The sequence below is a fragment of the Cotesia typhae genome, unplaced genomic scaffold (genome assembly GCF_013202065.1).
Source record: "Cotesia typhae breed Kobodo isofemale line unplaced genomic scaffold, CoteBio_Ctyphae scaffold_152, whole genome shotgun sequence".
In the NCBI taxonomy this organism is placed as follows: domain Eukaryota; kingdom Metazoa; phylum Arthropoda; class Insecta; order Hymenoptera; family Braconidae; genus Cotesia; species Cotesia typhae.
In genome coordinates, this window is record NW_027423776.1 from 2,385,771 (window position 1) to 2,402,662 (window position 16,892).

Here is a 16,892-nt window from a genome sequence, read left to right on the forward strand (position 1 = left end):
AAATTAAAAATGTCAATTATCCCGAACTTTTTGTTTTTTTCCAAAATTTTGAAAAAAAAACGTTGAATATGAATCCGAATTATTATTATTATTTTTTTTTAAAGTACATTTAAAAAAAAATTTCAAAAAAAAACATCTCAATAAGTTAACTTTCAAAAAAGTTATGGTTATTTAACAAAAAAAAGCTGTCTTTTTTACACAACTCGCAACTTTTTTTTGGTTGAATAAAAAAATTTGAAAAAATTCTGAAAATTGTTTTTTCTTCATACCTCGGTCGAAAGTACGTACTTTCCTCTCTAATGGCAGGAAAGAAAGTTTAACATTAACTCCCTGTGAGAAGTACACGCGCGCCCTCTGTAACGGCGGGAGAAAAGAATTTCTCATGCGTAATTACACTTGTAACTAGGGACTGTTTATTCCGTCACTATAGCAAATTCTTAACCGCTGTAATTTCTATTGCTACCTCTAACCTTAAAAATATTTATCAATGTTGTTTTGTCATCTGTTAAATAAGAAAAATTTCTGAAAATAATGTTCCTACCAGTAAACTATCATCAGAATACTCATCTAAAAATTTTAATTTGAATAATCAAGTTATGAATTATCAAAACTGTATACTCAGTGGAGATATAATTTTTAACTGCTCCAATATCAAGTTTGAAAACTGTGTATTTTATGGAAGGATTATTAATAATTGCGATCATTCAAGAGAAAATTGAAACGATTAAAAAAAATGCAATAAGAATTTTTTGCTTATAATATGTTTTGTTTGATAAATTTTATAATAACTAATATAGTTTGTTAAACTAATGAAAATAAATACATCTTTGAAAAAATGAAATTAATTTATTTTTAAAAAATATGACCAGACTTGACTCTTCGAATGTATTTGATGCCTGCCCCCACGACCAGCAGCACTCGCTTCGCTCGTACCGCAAATGTCGGGGCAGGCATCAAGACATACTTATCTGCATTTGAAGTTAAAAAAAGTAAAATTGATAACGTACTTTCGACCGGCTATGAAGAAAAATCGTATACACTACACAGGCCAAAAGTTGAAATCTCGGTCCTGTGCGTCATGGTGCCTCGGCTTCACCTCGGGCATCATGACGCGCAGGGCTGAAAATTCAACTTTCGGCCCTAGTAGTGTAATATACTATTAATAGAATACAGAAAGCTACACAGTAAAAAATTTTGCGTCGGTGCACCAAAAAATTTTGTGTTAGAAATTTTTATGTTAAATATTTAACACTTTTATGTGTAAATTTCACATTTATTGTGTTAAATATACACATAAAAAAAGTGTTAAATATTCAACACAAAATTTTTTGATGCAATGATTCAAAGTAGTCAATTTGGCATGGAATGCCCCATTTATATTAGCTGTTACTCGCCCGCTCCGCTGGGCACTTTATAGAATTGCATTTTTAGATCTAGACTTGAAATTTAATTAGAGTATCGTTTTGACTTGCACAGATTCCTAATTCTATCGAATTGGCATGTCCTTTTAATCCATATGTGATTATTCTAGCTAACATTCATTGTAATTTTCAATGTGCAATCATTATAATATTCCTGTGGCTTTCTTACAAAAATGTATGATAATTGACACGAAAAAAAAAAAAATTTGAAGTGAGCATTGAAAGTTTTAGTTAAAGAAATTGAAGGTCTCATAAATAAAGAAATCTGTCTAGCTTCAAGTACGACGAATTTTCTCGCTTAATAAAATTTTCTTAATGACATCAATTTTTTATAGAAAATTAACTTTACGAATGTTTTTTTACGAATTCTATTTAAATATGAGCCGAATTTATTTTCCAAATATCAAGTGTTTGGATAATACATTCATTTTAATCTGTTACGTCCCCGCTGCCAAAGAAACGATTGTTGTAAGAAAATTTTTAGTAAATGTTATTAAAGTTTAATCGACGTCCTAAATTTCATGTTTCAAGAAGTCCTAGGTTATAAATGAAGACATTCATTCTTTACATTCTACTCAACACTTCAACATAATCTGCATATGAAGTCAATTATCGCAAAATTCGTATTCAGCCGATATCCAATTATTAAAAAAGAAAAAATATTTAAATCAGTTGACCCTGGAGGCTATCCCTGAAATTTCCTGTTTCTCTTGAGATTTTATCAAATTTTATATCTGTACGAACCGTATTTGAAGAAAATGAATTTTTAACTTCCCGCTAAGAAAATTGAAAATTTTCCAAAGTTGGGAAGTTATTGGCTTTACCTTACCCCGTTTTTCGAAAATCGAGTTTTCAACGGATGTTGAGGTTTTGAGGTTCTAGAAATCTTCTTCGAATGTTTCTTTCTGCGGTTTTTTTTTTTCTAGAAGGCACTGCGCGTAGACTGCAACAGCTGACCAGTTATCTTCTTTTCTGAAACCAAAATTTCTGTTACTATGTAACATGGCAATAGTTACCATTCTACATAGGAATAAGTTCTATTCTTTTCTCTGTGTGTATGGAATTAGCGGAAAGTTGCCGGGATGGCCTTTAGAATCAACCATTTTTCTAATTTTTTTTCAAGAAAGATCCTCCCCTTCCTCTTTATCCTTTATCCTTTATTTCCCCCAGTTCCCAAAAATTTGTCTTTAATGACAAATTTAGCTATTATATATGGCTAAATATTATGGTAGTAATTGAAAATTACAATTATATTTGTATGTTTGATTTTAGTTTCGATGAAGCATCTATGGACAATACTTCTTTGGCCATATTTCCTGGAAGTGACGATAAGCCTTATGACAAAGAAGTAAACAATGAAATTGAAGTCACGTCATTGGAAGAAGCTAAGTTGATCATAGCAGCATTAAGAGCCCGACAGAGGACACAGACACATCAAATGTTAACATGGAGAAGAACACTTAAATTACAAGTAAGTAAATAGTTTATTTCAATCGTTATCATTCAAAACCTATTGATAAGAAATTTTTAGCTCAATATAAATATATTAGTACTTCATTAATAACACTAGTGAAATTAATAAAAATATTGTAGCAGTTATAATAAATCCTATTGAACTATTTCTTTGTTGCGCGTGTAGAAATTATCATAAAATTATCTCATATTTAAAAAAACTAAAAAAAAATAACAGGTGTCTAAGGACACCTGGGTGAAACCCAATTTTTTTCGCTGTAAGTTAAAAATTAAATAATAAGCATTAAAAAACAATTCAATTTTATTTATTTAAAAGTTTTGCTTATTTTTACTATTCATACTCAAAAAATAAGATTTTCTGTTTGATTTTTAAAAAGCTTCGATTTTCCTCAACATCCAGATTTGCCCTATCCTCTTCATGTGTGTAATGTATCATTTGAATTTGTTGAAATAACATTTGAAATACTTCATATTAATTCTTAATAATAAACAATTTTTTTTTTTTTTTGATAAAACATGATAAAACAGTATTTTTATAATACGTAGGAAGATATGGTGATTCGATTAAGAAGAGAAAAAGCTGAACAACTGAGGACTTTATCATCACAATTGTTTTTATTTGAATCAAGACTTTGTAGAAAACAGAAGGAAATTGAGGCTAGTTTATCTCAAAGAGAAGCTATTATTTTGCGACAGCAACGTGTAATAAGACAACTTCAAAGTAGGCTAGCAGACAAAAGTTCACAAACAAGGGAATCTCCACCTTGTGATGCTTTGGATAGACTAGACAGTCTTGGTGATAGTGACAGCGCTGTTGTCCTCGAAGAAACGCCAGATGATCCTATTCCTTCGAGGTACCATATGCGTAATAATTATTAATAATCTATCTCTTTATACCTAAGATTATTTTCACTTTGATTAATTCAAAAAATTAAAGAAATGGAAAAATTTTCGAATTTTTTTGCTTCAATTTAAATCTAAGATTAATTTTATCAAGACTATTATTAACTCAAATAAAGTTTTTCTTTAAAATAGCACGAGAAACCGAAAATCTTTCTATTTTCTTAACTGTTTGGATTCATGAACTTTATTTTGATTGCATAGGTTTCGGTCCAATGTAACTGATATAACTGTGATTCGTTCTGTATCTGATGCAGTAGAGCCTTCAAATAAGTATTTATCTATGAGAAGAAGTAATGGTTTTTTGAGAAGGCCTGAAATTCTTGAGACAGTTTATTCTGTTGAAGAAGATGCTGATGATAACAATCAGGAGCGCTCTGAGTCAATGGAAAATTTAGAGATGGAAGGAAAAAAAGATAAAAATTCAAAGCAAGGCAAAGGAAGATTGCAAGATATTTATGGAAGCTTTGAACGGCTTACACAGGATGATTTGCCATCTATTGAACGACCTAAAGATGAGAACGCAGGTCAACAAGCTCAGGTATCGTTATTTAGCATCCATTCAATTTTAGGTGTAAACATACTTTTTTCTTTTTTATGTTTAATAAATAATAAAAAATTTCACTCTCACAGGTGACTTACAACAGAGTTATGAGTAATCATCGGTCAGTTACGAAACCGAAAGATGTCAAATATAAAAGAATTAATAAAGCTAAATCAAAAAGCCTGGAAGAGTTACGAGGAAAACTTAGAAATTGGGTTGAGAAAGGAAATAAAATTGCTATATCACTGGACCAATCGTATGCTTAAAAATAATTATAAGCCTAGATTAATACTTATAAAAAAGTTTACGCTTATGACTGATTCAAATAATATTTTTAATAACTTCTGAAATATTGCTCGAATTTGATATGAAAGATGAAACAGATATCGATTATAATATCGAATAATACTAGATGGTTACGAAAATGCATCTAATTTTACTGTAATAACTTGATATATCGAATTATTCAATTTCGTTTTAAAAAAGTATTGATTATTATTAAATTACATTAATTATCCAAATAATTCAATAATGAAATTTAGTGCCAAAGTATTTAAACGTGTTATTGGAACCGAATTAATTTTATAAATTATTTAATTTGAGATAGATGAAACTATAATTCTAGAGAGAATAAAATTCATAATATAAAATTATTTATTTTATTTCTAGTTTGAAAATCTATCATTTTCATGGGTCAGTTCTTAATTATATTTTTGATAATAGTTATCTCATCTACCGCCGTGTTTTCTATAACTTTGTTTCCAGAAATTTCAGACTCGTTGCAATCAAAGTTTTAGAGACTCTACTGTATTCATTTTTTGCAATTACTTTAATTTTTCGTTAATCGAATAAAAGCTGTATACATATTTGATACTTTGCATGAAAGAAATTTGAAAGCTTATGCTTAGGGTTGTGTATGGATAGACTCATTTGATATCTTTAAATGAATCGAGATAAATTCTATTTTTGTGATCAAAAATATTGTAAGAAAAACAATCATTTGTTTATTATTAGTTATATTTTATAATAAGTAATGTTATTCAAATTCTGAAATTATTAATTGTATTTAATAAAATTAAAATACTGAGATTAGTTTACGACTAACGTATAAAATACTAATGAAAAGACTAATGTAAACATATATTAAACAAGGCTAAATTAAAGGCCTATTTGAAAGATCTCTCATTTAATATGATTAAGTATTTAAATATGTCAATCACCAATTATATATTATTCGTAATCTGTGTATAATAGGATGAGTAAATTAAGAGCGAAATTGAATAATACTTTAATATTTTATAATAGTGGCATTTTAAGATTTTCTATCGCTCATCTAAACAATATCAAGATAAATAGTTTGTGCTTTTTTCCATATATTTTTGTAAACTGCGGAAAAACCTTTGTAAGTCAAATTATATATAATTTTTCATAGCAAAGATTACAAGTTAATCTTTTCCAAATTTAAAAATCGCTTATTGTTATCATGAATGTTTTTGCAAGAGGTAAAAACTTTGATGAAAATCTTGTACAGAATTAAGCGAATTGTTAAAATAGTCTTAGTGATTAATAAATACATAAGTATCTGTAAAATTTGATTTTTAAAAGCATTGTTTTATTGCGAATTTATCTAGAGAAGTGAGTTTAGTTTTTTTAATTTATCGCTTGCTTATTAATGTAATTGAAAAAAGACTTCGCATTTGTAAAATTCACTTAGGATATTGATAAAATCTATTGCTAAGAAATAAAAAACCTGTGTAAGAATGAATATCACATGCAAAATGTCAATAATAAAGTAATATTAATAATCACAATAATATATACACATGGAAAATAAATTGTTGCAACCGTATTCACGGCTAATTAAAGTAAAATTATTCTTTAAACAATTACCTAATCAAGCCTGAAAATTAGTGAAACCTTATGTTAATATAGATATAACATCTGTTAAAAATTTTTCCAGTTACGAAAACAATTTACTTTTTGTTCTCTCTAAATTTAAGAAATTCAAAATTATAAAAAGCAAGTTTTGAAATTTTTAAACTAACTTCAATTTAAATGGTTATAAATTTGTTTAGAAATTTTAATTTCGAGGTTTATGGCGTTTGTGAAATTGACTCTTCTTTTTTCTTGGCTTAGACCATAAAATTTCATTTTACAGCATCTTTTACTATAATCGAACAAAAGTTAATTCATAGATTAAAATTTTTTTGTAGAATATAGTCACAATAATTACTGTAACGACTGTTTAAAGTAACTTCCTGTAAAATTTCGACAAAGAACAGCTCATATTCTTATAATTGTTAATAATGAATGTAACAATTCAAATTTTCACATGATTATATCATCTAAGACCCAATCACTATTTATTTGCTCTTAAAATTTATATGATTTAAGTATATGTATTTATTTATTTAATAGTGACAACCATTTTCTCATCTTTGCGAAAGGGTTTGGATGAGCGCAACTGTTTGTGACTTCCACTGAAAAATCAAAATTTTTACGTATAAATTCCTACCAAATTTAAAATGATCATTTTTATATCATGAATAAGCCATTGAAATTTCAAAGTGATTTGATCATTTTTGAACTAACTAGAACATTTGTTTAGAAAATTTAACGTAAAATGGCGCCAACCATTATTGTTACTAACTTAATAACCATTTGTCGAACGGAGATGAAAAAAACATCATTCGGCCATACCCGACATGGACCGATAGATTTCTTGTTTCAATATTGAAAAAAAACACGTTTTTCAAAAGCAATAATGTCCTAGAATTTATTTTTTATTATATTTTTGCAAATAACGATATGAGATCGACTACACCAAATAGATATTCAAAGATATCTACCTAAAAAATAGTAAATTAGTAATCTACCTAAAAAAGGATTTGTAACAGATGAAAGTCATTTGATGATAAAAGCTAAAGCTTAATTTATTCTCGATTTTTAAAAATTTTCCCAACTACAAAATAAATTAAAAATAGTATCAAAAGTCGACGAATGATATCTTAATAGAAATCTCAAAAAAACTACAAAAAAATTTTTTTCAAATGTGGTTTTTTTTTCGAATAACTTTTAAACGGCTGTACCGATCAATTCTAAGAACAAATCAGCTCAACATCAAAAACCACGTTGATCGCTGCCAGCCCGATCAAAATCGGTTGATTCGTTCGTGAGTTATCGTTGTCGAAAGAAAAGCGAAAAAAGTGTTTTTTCGGAATTACTTCGAAATTTCTTAAAATTAGAATTCGATACAGAATAACATATTTTAACGGTATCCAAATCGGAGGCGGACACCTGGGAACTTTTCCTTGTAAATAATAAAAACTGACATATCATTCTCTTTTTCCGAAAGTAAAGCTTCCTTACATTTATTAATATGGTTAAGAAAACTTCAATTATAGTAATATGAGCTATAATTCTAATGAAAATATCTAAAATTCATGAATTTAATGGATAAATTTGGAAAAGTCATTAAAAAGTTATTGAAATCAGAAAGCGTTGGGATTCGGATACGAATATCTTTTAAACGGTTGCAATAATCAATTAAACATAATATCAGACCTTTTTTGTCTGGTATGCTTAATTGTCATACATAAATAAATAATTATTGTTAGACAGAGGGAAAAAATTAATTTTTTATAGTTATAAAGTACAAATATTAATTTAAATAATCAAGTCGATGTTGAGCCCGTTGTTTATTATCAGTCTTGGTTCTTGGAACAATAGCTCTAATTAGAACATTTTTTGAAAATTTTTAATTATTTCGGAAAAAAAACAAAGTTTTCTTATTGTACAAGTGTAAAAAGTAGGTTACCGTTCATCTTTGTAAATATTAGAAAAAAAAAAAAACAGTCAATTTAAAAAAAATACTGATTCGTTATGATTTCGAATTTATGAAATTTATTTTTAGGTATTTTGAAAGATAGATATGGGTGATTCTTTGTAAGGATGTTGTTTGCTGTTCCGGGCATTTTTTTGTTAGAAAAATTGTTATTTCGTAACTAAAACAAATTTATTACGAAAGCAAAAAAATATTTCTATTTGGAGGATTGAAAACAAAAATGAAATAAATTTGGGTTTTTTTGCTATAAATTCATAAATCGACGAAATCTCCGTCCCCTCGGCTGTCACTTTCCCAAAATTGAAATTTTAAGATTAAATTTCAAGTTATTCGTCTATAATATATAATTTTGTCCATGATGTTTATAAACTTAATTAGTTAACTAACAATTTTCTTCAACAAAAAGTACAGAAAGTTAATTGATTTAATTACATTAAAGTGTGTATTAATTATCATTAAGCTGATGGTTTTGTAGCCTTTAATAACATTTTTTTTGTAAAATCAAAAATAATTTGGTCGGGCAATTTTGTACAGATCTAAGGCGTACTTGCAGAGAATCACCCATATGCATCTTTAAAAAAAATTAAATCAAGTTTTCAATGTTTAATGGAAAAAGAAGAGCTAACAATTAACTTGAAACAATATTGCTGAAAATCAAAGCTTGAAAATATTTTTCTGTTAAATAGCGTTAATTCCGGTGACACACATAAATAGAAGTGCGTTAACGGTATCCTATCAAGTGACCTACTCTTAATATTTTTCTTTCTCTCTTTAAAATGTATTTGAAATGGTTATAAGTTATATTAAAACCTTTCTCCATCTTTGTTTTCGCCTTTCCATGATCAACCAAGTGTATATGAGCACTGTTTCATTTGGAGGTTTTAAGTCAATGCCTGGCAGTAGGTGTATTTTTTCCATTATAGTACGTTTTTAACGTTTTTTGTATTACTCTTCTCTCACCTTCCCTACTCTCTTCCTCTGAAGTATCAGATACTTGATTTTAACAGCAGTAATGAAAGCGTCTTCACCTAAGAAAGAGGTGCTTCTATTAGCACAACAACAATCGATAATCATTTTAATCGACAGTACACGAGCATAGAGTGTTAAAGAAAATATAAATTATTATAAATGTAATTTAAGTGAAACATTTGAAAAATATGTATATTTACGTAATTTAGTCAACAACTTTATGCCTATTATTTTGTAATTTTAGTATATCATCCTGGATTTTCTGTTATTAAGTTTAAATGATGAGTGCATTTAGTTTATTTATTCTACAGGTGAGTTGCATTTTAATTTTGTTTTCGATCGTTTTTTTTTTTTTTTAACTTCCCGCTAAGAAAATCAAAGATTTTCAAAAATCTGGAAGTTATTGATTTCACCCCGTTTTGCAAAAATCGAGTTTTCATCAGATCTCGACGATTGAAGATCACAGGAATCTTCCCCAACTATCCTCGCGAGGTTGTCACTATGTCTGTGTGTGTGTGAACCGCTTATAACTTTTAAACAGCTTGATCGATTTCATCGCGGTTGGTGCCATTCGGACCGATAGATTTTGGGAAATCTCCAAAAAACTGAAAAAAAAATTTTTTTTAATGTGGTTATTTTGGAATAACTTTTAAACGGCTTGATCAATCATCTCCAAAAACTAACCAGCTTTTGACCTTGAAAAACTACGTCGATCGCCTCTTACCGGTCAAAATCGGTTGATTTGTTCAAGAGATATCGTGAACGAAAAAAAACCGAAAAAAGTATTTTTCGGAATTGCACCGCAATTCCTTGTTCGATCAATTTTAACTTAAATATTCTTTATGAGGCTTAAAAGACTGCGTTTAATGCCGCCAATCGCAGGAAAATCGGTTTATTCATTCAAAAGTTAGTGCGGTTTGAAAATTAAAAAAATAGTGTTCTATGAAACTTTCATCAGACTTTTGAGATTAAAAGCATAGAAAAGCTATTCTCTTTGAGCTCAGAGAGCTGAAAATAACACATAAATTGTGTTTTTGAGCTCGAAAAGCTCAAAAATGTCATAAGTGCAATTTTAAGCGCCTAAGTAGGTAATTAGCGGGAAGTCGCAGAGATGACCTTCAGAGTCAACCGTTTTCCTATTTTTTTTTTTTTTTTTTTTTTTTTTCTAGATGCCACACAACACTTAAATTCAACATACAGACAATTTTTCTTGATTATTTAATGTATGTAGATAAAAACGTACATTGAAGTGATATAAGTGAGGCGTTTTACGTACAAATATCGGTCAGTTTAAAAAAGATTAGTTGATTTATTTACTTTGGAAAAAATCTGCCACACAAAAAAATATCAAATTTTTTCAATGTTTTGTTAACTTTTTTATGAGACTGAATAGAAATTTTTTTTTTTTTTTTTTCCAAAATTTGCGCTTTCTCGAGTACTTGAAAAAGAAAAGAAGTAAAAAAATTTTTGAAATTATTTTTTACACAATTTTTAAGTTAGAAACTTTCAATATTGTTATTTTCATGCTTTTTGAAAAATTTTAATGATAAAAATTTTTTTTGCTCGACGGGCAGAAAGCGTCAACTTTCGGCCCGCTGCGCTAAATGAAGTTGCCACTTTCTGCCTTCGTCGAGCAAAAAAATAGCATACACTCCTCGGGAAGTAAATAAGAAAACCTCAGATCACATGTTTGTTGACCTCGGCTTCGCCTCGGCCAACAATTACATGTGATCTGAGACATTTCTTACTTTACTTCCCTCGGTGTGTAATATACTATTTCTTTTAAGATTTCCAACATTGTTTTCTACTAAAAACTCGGCCAAATCTTCAGTATGTATTTCAATTTCATTGGTACTTTATTAGTAAGTATGTAAGTATGTATGTATGTACGGATGTGCGCGTGTATGTGTGTGTCTGTGTGTGTGTGAGACTGTGTACAGACCTCTTGTAACTGTTGGAGGTATTGTATGTATTTATAGCTCGAAAGTGCAAACAATTGCATTTGTAAACTCCAAAAATTTAATAAATACTAGACTTACAAGAAATAAAAATTATTTCAGATGGTAATTTCACCATTTACTGTCTCTCAACTTCCTGAATCTAGTTATATGAATTCATTTGGATATGACGCATCATCAGCATGTAAAAAACCGTTTGCAAGGAATGCAAAAGCGTACTTCGAAAAACTTCCATGTGATTTTCAACATCAAAATTGGTGTACCGTAGCTGGAAAATTTTATCCATGGTATAATTAATAATTTTTTTTTTATTATTTAACATTGTATGTATATAATTGAAAACACTTTATTGAAAGAACTTTATTCACAAATGGAGTTAATTCCTACTTTTAACAATTACATTCAATGGCTGACCTGTAGAATCAATCATGTTTAAAATTTCTTATAACTTTTTTGTCACTATTTTGGTTCTATGTCTACTTTAATTTTTCTTTATTAACATTCTTATTCTCATAAAAATAAGAAAATGTAATGTAATTTGAAAATTTATTGTACTAAACCTTAAAAAACTTGTTCTTTTGATTGAAAACCTGATCAATAAATCTATCTATTTATATAAAAATGAATTGCTGTGCGTTAGTCTCGCTAAAACTCTAACACGGCTTGACCGATTTTGATAATTTTTTTTTGTTTTATACTTTATAATCCAAGGATAGTTTAGAAAAAATTTAATAAATATTTAAAAATCGAAAAATAAAAAATTAAATAGCATACGACATGTAATTGAGAAGTTCTGAATTTAAATCCCAGTCCGAGCTATCCGATTTTTTTCTCACACTCATAGATAATATAAAAATCAATTGCTGTTCGTTTATCTCACTAAAACTCGAGAATGGCTGAACCGATTTAGCTAATTTTGATCTTGAAATATTCGTGGAAGTTCATGAAAGGTTTAAACGGTGAGAAACATAAATAATAATTGACCGAAACTACTAAAAACGACAATTTAGATTTCCAATACAAAATGTTTCTAGCTGATGAGAAATGAGGTCCGATCTCTTTGGTCTGTTCCTAGCTATGAAGTGAGGCCCGATTTTTTTAGTCTGTTTTGTTTCCAGAAATAAAAAAAAGTGTCTGTTAGTTGTCAAAAACAATAAATAAACTTCAAGCCGATTAATAAAATATATCATTAGTTTGTCAGTGCGCAAGAACTTTTTTATTGTTGTTGTTTCAAAATGCCAAGGAAATGACGACCTGACTTAGGTAGTCAAAGTCAATCAAATGTGCGATGAGCTACTTCACGTTCAAACCGCACTGACGACCATAAAAAAATCGCAAGGCCAGTCATTGAAAATTTACGGATTCAAATCGGAGTTTCCCTGTTTCGTGCACATATGTTACGTCGCGTGTACGTGAGTCGGAAAAACATCATCTTCATATATTTACGCAGCGCGAAGAAAGACAAAAAATGTAGTACATCAGTAAGCTTTAAATTAATTAAGTGTACAACTGTGCTGCATTTAATGTAAATAAAAATTTTGTATTAAGTTCCGATTATACTTCTCACAAATATATGTAGTCGATACGAAGTTCTCCAGGTCGTCTAGTATTTAGATATTTTTATCTATAAGAAAATAAGTAATTTTATACCGACGTTTTTTTCTTATTGTAAACTTATTTTTAAAGTCAGAAAATCAAGTTGGAATCAATTGCAAAATTCGTAATAATAAATCTTGAAGAAATTTTTCAAGATAAACCGTATTTGAAGACAAAATATTGAATAATAACTATTAATTATTAGGCATGCAGTAAGAAGATTTGTTCAAGAAAATCAAGGTTTGATGAGACGAATGTACGGAGATGAAAAACATATTCTTGTTCTGAAAAATGAATTAGAAAAAAATGATATTGATTTGGAAATCGAGCAACGAAATCCAAAACTTTTTAATGACCCCCGGTAATTATTGAATTCAAAAACAAACAAATAGTTATCATATTTACTTTTTTTTAATAATAAAATGTTTATTCTTATTTCAGTAGCTTTTTTGGAGATTATGACTACAATCAAAATGAAGATGATTATCAAATTACCAGAAATAAAAATCAAGATCATACATTTACAGAGAAAATACCAAGATTCCATGATTCAACGAGACTACATTCGCAATTTACAGCATCTTCTACGTATCCATCTACAAACAAAGTTTCATTGAATGAAAATTCATCACACTTAAACTCAACTCTTTCAACAAAATTATACAAAGCTACAGCTATGACAGAATCAAATGATAAATTACCAAATGGTCTCAATAACACTGATGAAAATAAAGAAAATAATTTAAAAACGACAGTTCTATTATCAGACATAGCTCGAGTCAAAAATTCTAGTATCGATAAAATGCCGGATTTTCTATCAACAACAGAGTATGCTGTATTAAATCTAACAACAACTAATCCAATAAGTTCATTAGATATAGAAAAAACAACCACCAACCCTGAAAGTTTTGCTCAAACTTCAACGACCCTTGGTGAGCAAATTGATACGAGCACTGATCGAATTAATAAAGACGAATTGTCTACCAATGGACAAAATTACCAATCACCAAAACCTCATTCAGAACATATGTTATCCGACAATAAACTTAACAATAAAAGTCAATTATTCCAAGATGCAACAAAGGAGCAGACTGAACGACCAGTTCTCAAACTACGCGGAATGTGGGTAGTTATGTTTTGTTTTCGGAAAGTCAGCATGCTTGATCATAGGATACGTAGAATTTATGTCGTATAACATTTAATATTTTCATTACATCTATTAAAATTTATCAAACAAATAACTTCTTACTAACGTTTTAAATGGAATTTATTGTAATCTAAATCTAATTTTTTACAATCAATTTGAATTTATCTCCACTCATAATAATTTTTAATTCATACTTTAGTATTTTATTTTATATTTTCTTTGATTATGCATGATATTTAGAACCTATATACCTTATAATATTTATTTATTTATTACAGAAATGCATGTCCAGTAAAAGAAGAAGTCGTTGCACCGTTTTGGGCAAATAATACTCGTGGAGAAGTTTTAGCGCTTTTAAATTTATATCCTTTTGAACAATATGTTCATTGGGAAAAATGCACGTGAGTTAAATATTTCATTTTTAACTTCCCGCTAAGGAAATCGAAAATTTTCAAAAATCGGGAAGTTATTGTTTTTATCCCATTTTTCGAAAATCGAGTTTTCATCCGATCTCGACGTTATGTCCTAGAAAGCTTCCCTGATTATTTTCGCGATGGTGTCTGCATGTATGTATGCATGTATGTGACCCTCTCATAACTTTTGAACGGCTTGACTGATTCCATCGCGGTTGGCACCATTCGAAAGGACTTGACCAAACTTTGAATACAGTTTAAATCGATTGAGATCAGTAGATTTTGAGAAATCTTAAAAAAGCTACATAAAAAATTTTCAAATGTGGTTTTTTTGGAATAACTTTAAAACAGTTTTACCGATCGATTTAAAAAACTAATCAGCTCTTGATGTCAAAAAACCACGTCGATCGCTGCCAGTCCGATCAAAATCGGTTGATTCGTTCGTGAGTTATCGTTGTCGAAAGAAAACCGACAAAAGTGTTTTTTCGTAATTACTCCGAAATTCTCGATCAATTCAATCTTAAAAGTTCTTCATGAAGCTTAAAAAACTGCGTCGAATGCCGCCAACCGCGTGAAAATCGTTTGATTTATTCAAAAGTTATTGCGGTTTGAAAATTTAAAATATAGTGTTTTATCAAGCTTCGAATAGATTTTTGAGCTTGGAGAGCTCAAAATGACTCAAAATTTATTTTTTAGAGCTCGAAGAGCTAAAAAACGTAAGAATAAAAATTAAAAACGAAAAAAGTTCTATTTTCGGTGATCATTAAAACATCGACAAATCTTGAGCGAGTCCTAAAAAATTTTTATTAGGAATGATCTCTCAAGGAAATATAATTGGGATTTTGTTAACCTAACTTAAAATTACAATTATTTATTTTAGACATGAAAAAAAGCAGATGTATTGCAGAGAAGGCTGCAGATGTGAACAACAATATAGACTTCATCGCCTCCTTGCTTATGATCCAAATAACGAGTGTCGAGGAATTTTTAGTGATTGGTTCAAATTTCCGAGCTGCTGCGTTTGCCGTTGCTATGATTTGCCTATTGAATTTCGCGTTACCTCGCGCTCACCTCGCTTACAAAGGCGAAAAATAAAAATACGAAAATCACTTGACTGATTAATAAATAAAATAAATCAAACAATGTTTTTGTTTTTTAGTTTCGACTGTAGATCTATATCAAAAACTTTGATGTGCGAGTTATAAAGTTATAAAAATAAGTAAATAAAAGGCTAGTGATTTCATTAATATTTTTATGGATTATTTATTGTAATGAATTTATCAACAAAAGATTAAAAATAAATCAATTCTCAATATTTGCTGATATTCATTTTATTGTACATGAACGATATTTTTACAAAAAAAAAAAAAAAAAAAAAAAAAAACAGAATTTCTTTATCACAAAATCAATTTTCTCGATTCAAAATATCATTTTGCTGCGGAACGATTTCAGTATTCCCTACAAAATTTTTATAGTTCAAATAAATTTTTCTTTCTGTATAATACACTTAGTTTAAAAAACTAAAACTGATAAGAACAAATCATACGAGGAAAGTATAAAACAACCAATTGAAATATTCTCTTTGCTTCAAAAAAATTAATACATTTGAAACTATTTTGGTCTTGAAAGATATTTTCTGGAATCAATAAACCTTTTTTCGGGGAATACTTTTTTTTAGAATACAGAAAAAAACGTTCTTAAAATGAAAAAAAGTTCATTTTGGATACACCGAATCGTTTTACACTGACAAAAAAGTAACTCGAGTCACGGGAATAGTATATTACACCCCTTGGGAAGATAAATAAGAAAAGCCTCAGATCACGTGTTTGTCGACCTCGGCCAATAATTACATGTGATCTGAGGCTTTTCTTATTTTCCTTCTCAAGAGGTATAATATATTATTCCCGTGACTCGAGTTACTTTTTTGTCAGTGTAGAACAATTCGGTGAAGGTATAAAAGAAAAAGAATGAAGTACATGTAAAACCATAAACATAGATATTTATCAATGTAATTAATTATAAATGATAGCATAAATAGAGTCACTCATGAATTAGAGCAATAAAGTTTTGTAGATTTGTTTATCCTATAAATTTTATAAAACTCTTGTAAACTGTGGTTCATAGTTCTCCCTGAGTTCTAGATGGTAGAAGAATTCAAAGGCTCTGAATTTAAATGTCTCTATGCTAAGTGAGTTTATGACATCCAGTGGTATTTCGCTCTAGAAGCGTATTGACGAGATTAAGAAAGAGTACTCATATGCGGATGTTGAGGAGTTTGGAAAGCTGAACGAGACATTATTGTACTTTGAAACCAGCCTTCCGGAGCGTCTAATGTCTTCTAACTTCTCGACAAAGAGACACCTTAAAAAATTCGACTCACCAGAATTGATTAATTTATAAAAAAAAAACAAGATAAAAAATATAGTTTTTTAGATTTGATTGAGAGCTATTTTAGGAAACGGCGATGAGGAGTGATATGGTCATCATGCTTCAAATTGAAAATGAACCTGATACCGTTGTTTATCAAGCGCTGTAATTCATAGTCTAGTTTTTTAGAATTATTGATCAATACCAATGAACAATAATCAATTATTGGAATAATTAAGGCCGTGACTAGTAGTTTGCTA

The 16,892-nt window shown here is 29.0% G+C and overlaps 3 protein-coding genes across 5 annotated transcripts in view; 2 read left to right on the plus strand and 1 right to left on the minus strand.

Moving 5' to 3' along the window:
- Positions 1–6,187, plus strand: part of LOC141536009 (uncharacterized) — a 29,988-nt gene extending 23,801 nt beyond the window's left edge. For all 3 annotated transcript variants that reach the window (XM_074256207.1, XM_074256206.1, XM_074256208.1), the window contains 4 exons: positions 2,694–2,892; positions 3,441–3,748; positions 3,999–4,335; positions 4,428–6,187. In XM_074256207.1, the coding sequence (XP_074112308.1) occupies positions 2,694–2,892; positions 3,441–3,748; positions 3,999–4,335; positions 4,428–4,604 (1,021 nt within the window). In that variant the 3' untranslated portion in view covers positions 4,605–6,187. The remainder of the gene's footprint in view (positions 1–2,693; positions 2,893–3,440; positions 3,749–3,998; positions 4,336–4,427) is intronic.
- LOC141536217 (putative phosphorylase b kinase regulatory subunit beta) overlaps positions 1–16,892 on the minus strand; it is a 112,443-nt gene that overhangs the window by 43,628 nt on the left and 51,923 nt on the right. The window lies entirely within an intron of this gene.
- Spz4 (Spaetzle domain-containing protein 4) lies at positions 9,441–15,445 on the plus strand. The gene is made up of 6 exons (XM_074256512.1): positions 9,441–9,462; positions 11,212–11,396; positions 12,911–13,066; positions 13,147–13,827; positions 14,131–14,253; positions 15,146–15,445. Exons 2-6 carry the CDS (start codon positions 11,212–11,214, stop codon positions 15,381–15,383), a joined length of 1,383 nt encoding a protein of 460 aa, XP_074112613.1. The 5' UTR covers positions 9,441–9,462; the 3' UTR covers positions 15,384–15,445.